Source organism: Salmo salar, chromosome ssa11, assembly GCF_905237065.1.
Source record: "Salmo salar chromosome ssa11, Ssal_v3.1, whole genome shotgun sequence".
Lineage (NCBI taxonomy): Eukaryota > Metazoa > Chordata > Actinopteri > Salmoniformes > Salmonidae > Salmo > Salmo salar.
In genome coordinates, this window is record NC_059452.1 from 100130608 (window position 1) to 100133546 (window position 2939).

General features: G+C 41.0%; 1 protein-coding gene across 1 annotated transcript; it reads right to left on the reverse strand.

Moving 5' to 3' along the window:
• Window positions 1–888: 888 nt before the first annotated feature.
• Window positions 889–2688, reverse strand: LOC106563658 (olfactory receptor 1M1-like). The gene has a single exon (XM_014129423.2). The coding sequence runs from the start codon at window positions 2650–2652 to the stop codon at window positions 1630–1632; it is 1023 nt and encodes a 340-aa protein (XP_013984898.1). The 5' UTR covers window positions 2653–2688; the 3' UTR covers window positions 889–1629.
• Between the last annotated feature and the right edge of the window lie 251 nt (window positions 2689–2939).

Sequence of the window (2939 nt, forward strand, 5' to 3'; positions counted from 1 at the left end):
AATTTTCCAAGCTGTTTAAAGTCACAGTCAACTTAGTGTATGTAAACTTCTGACCCACTGGAATTGTGACACAGTGAATTATAAGTTAAATAATCTGTCTGTAAACAATTGTTGTAAAAATGAGTGGTGTCATGCACAAAGTAGATGTCCAGTAGATTGCCAGTAAATTGTAGATTTGATTCATGATGACGACTGGTAGCTAAGATTTTGAAAGTATGATGTTGACATGATCAGTCCAGTGAAAGCTAGTGTAGATATGACGCGATTTGATGTCATTTTATCTGTGGCCAATTACCTTGAGCCTTCTTGGATGGGCACTTCTGATGTAACTCTAATTCAGCACCCAAGGGGTTTGAATTTTCAAGCTCTACCCTTAGATTTGGCAGTGACGCATTGTCCCCATGAGTGACAGTATACTGAACCAATCATGGCGCAACTAGAGAATATTACCAACCCCTATGCTCAATCTTTTTTTGCTGGCTGCCCCACCACCACAGAAAGCACTGAGCTAGGCTGAAACACCTGCAAGAAAGCAAAATAGAGACCGTGTTTTTATGGAGGGTTTATTAAGTCAATAATACAATTTTTTTTTACATTGTTTGCAAACTGATATGAGACATGTATTAATTCTAAAATAACATGCAAAACAGGCAACCCCCTCCCTGAATGACAGGTCGCCAATGCGTGGAGTGTGGTTACATGCCAAAGGAAACACATATTCTGCTAAGTTCTATACTCCTAAAATGAGCTTGTTTCTAACCCTGCAGTTTGAGCCAAGGCTAGTATTTCACAAAGCATGATGATGATAATAATAATATACTTTATTTCTTTACCACCTTTCATAGAAGATATTGCAGTCCAGTGAGCTTTACAGATCAGGAGTTAAACGGGTTAAAACATAGCAAAAAATATTGAGGACATATTGATAAAAAGAACAGGATCAATCAGGTAGACTTATTAAACCTTGATAAGCACTCAGAAAAGAAAACATTACAGAGATACAGTATGTGTTTGATTTTCTGCTTTATTACTAGAAGATGTTGGGAATATTCAGTCGGTTATAGAGCCTACCATGCCCATTTCAAGTGATTACATTTGGTTGATGACATAGGATTAGGAAATGTGTTATTATTTCAGAATGTGTAGAAAAGCTGAAAATGAAATGTAAATCATTGATAATAATTTCTGTAATACCTCTGTGTTTAACAAGGGGGAGTGCGTGTGGATGGGCCTTCTTCATCAGATGGACAACAATGACACAATCATGACAATCAATGAAAATGTTTAGAGTAAAACGGATGATAGATTCAAAATGTTGCTCACTCATTATAAACTCAAATGTAAGCAATGATACGCCAAGTGCTTGACATGTAAACTTCGAAAGGACAAAATAAGTTTTGTATGAGTTATATGCATGTCCCCCCATTTCAACCCCTTGATATGGACAGCCCAATACATTTGATTTGATTTGATGGTAACTTCACACACGTAGCAACCTATGTAGCAACCTATGTAGCAACCTATGTAGCAACCTATGTAGCAACCTATGTAGCAACCTATGTAGCAACCTATGTAGCAACCTATGTACCAACCTATGTAGCAACCTATGTAGCAACCTATGCGTAAAGATCAACCCTTAACTACTTGAACTTTAATTCTCCTGAACATGGTGAGCACTTTGCTCTTGATCTCTTTAGTTTTCAGAGAGTAGACGATGGGGTTGAGACAGGGCGGGATGCACGAGGCCAGCGACAGGCTCAGTACGCGCAGGTCAGGGTCTGGTTTGATGCGCGCTAATAACCCGACCATGAAAATAGTCAGAACCGGAAAGAAGAATACCGCCACTAGAATGAGGTGCTCAGTGCAGGTGGCCAGCACTTTCACACGACTCTCAACGCTTTTCATCCTGAACACAGCGATTAGAATACTCATGTATGACAGAATGATGAAGGACAGCGGGCCGAGGAGAATAACCAGGCTCAGAACTGAAGCCACAGCCCATTGCAGGCTGTTGTCGTTACATGCCAGCCGAAACACTGGTGCGTAATCACAGAAATAGCTGTAGACATTAACGGAATCGCAGTAGGACAACCTGGTCATAATGGATGTGCTGAATATCGGTATACCAAGACAGAAGCACCAGATGACACCAAGAATACACGACATACTCGTCATGGTGTTGATGGAGCCGTGCCTCAGAGGGAAACATATGGCAATCATACGGTCATAGGCGAGCACGGCGATGGAGAACGATTCCATACTTATGAAGGAATAATACACATACATCTGTACCATACACAGATTAAACGGCACAAAATTGTTCTTGGCAAGAAACGCCTTTAGCATACCGGGAATAATGCAAGTATTCAGCACCAGATCAACCACCGCAAGGTTACCAACCGCCATAAACTTGGGGTTGTGGAGGCGAAGATCCAGCGTTATTATATAGATCAAAAATGTGTTGAACACGACCGACACCACGTAAACGAAAGCAAGGAAGATGAAGTAGAGGTTGGCGAAGGGCATGGAGGTGAAGCCGATGATGTAGAACCCTGGGGGGTGGATTAGAACGGAGGAGTCGTTCCATTGCAACCTGCGGAGGAATGTCATGGCTGAGCTGGTTCCGCACACCTGTGCTCCAGGTCTATGCATGCACAGATAAACACAAACGCTTGCTCCGTTGATGCGTAAAACCTGAAAGGAGAGAACAAGAGAGGCAGAGAGAGAGAGAGATTTAGCAATATGTGGATCATAAGTACCCTATGAAAAACAAAACAACCAGATACATCCCGCATTATTAATTAAACTTTTTTTTTAATTTAACCTTTATTTAACTAGGCAAGTCAGTTATGAACAAATTATTATTTACAATGACAGCCTACCAAGGAACAGTGGGTTAACTGCCTTGTTCAGAGGCAGAACAACAGCTTTTTTCCTTG

Coding starts and splice junctions, on each gene's coding strand:
- LOC106563658 (XM_014129423.2), bottom strand. CDS start 2,652: ATGCATAGACCTGGAGCACAGGTGTGCGGAACCAGCTCAGCCATGACA.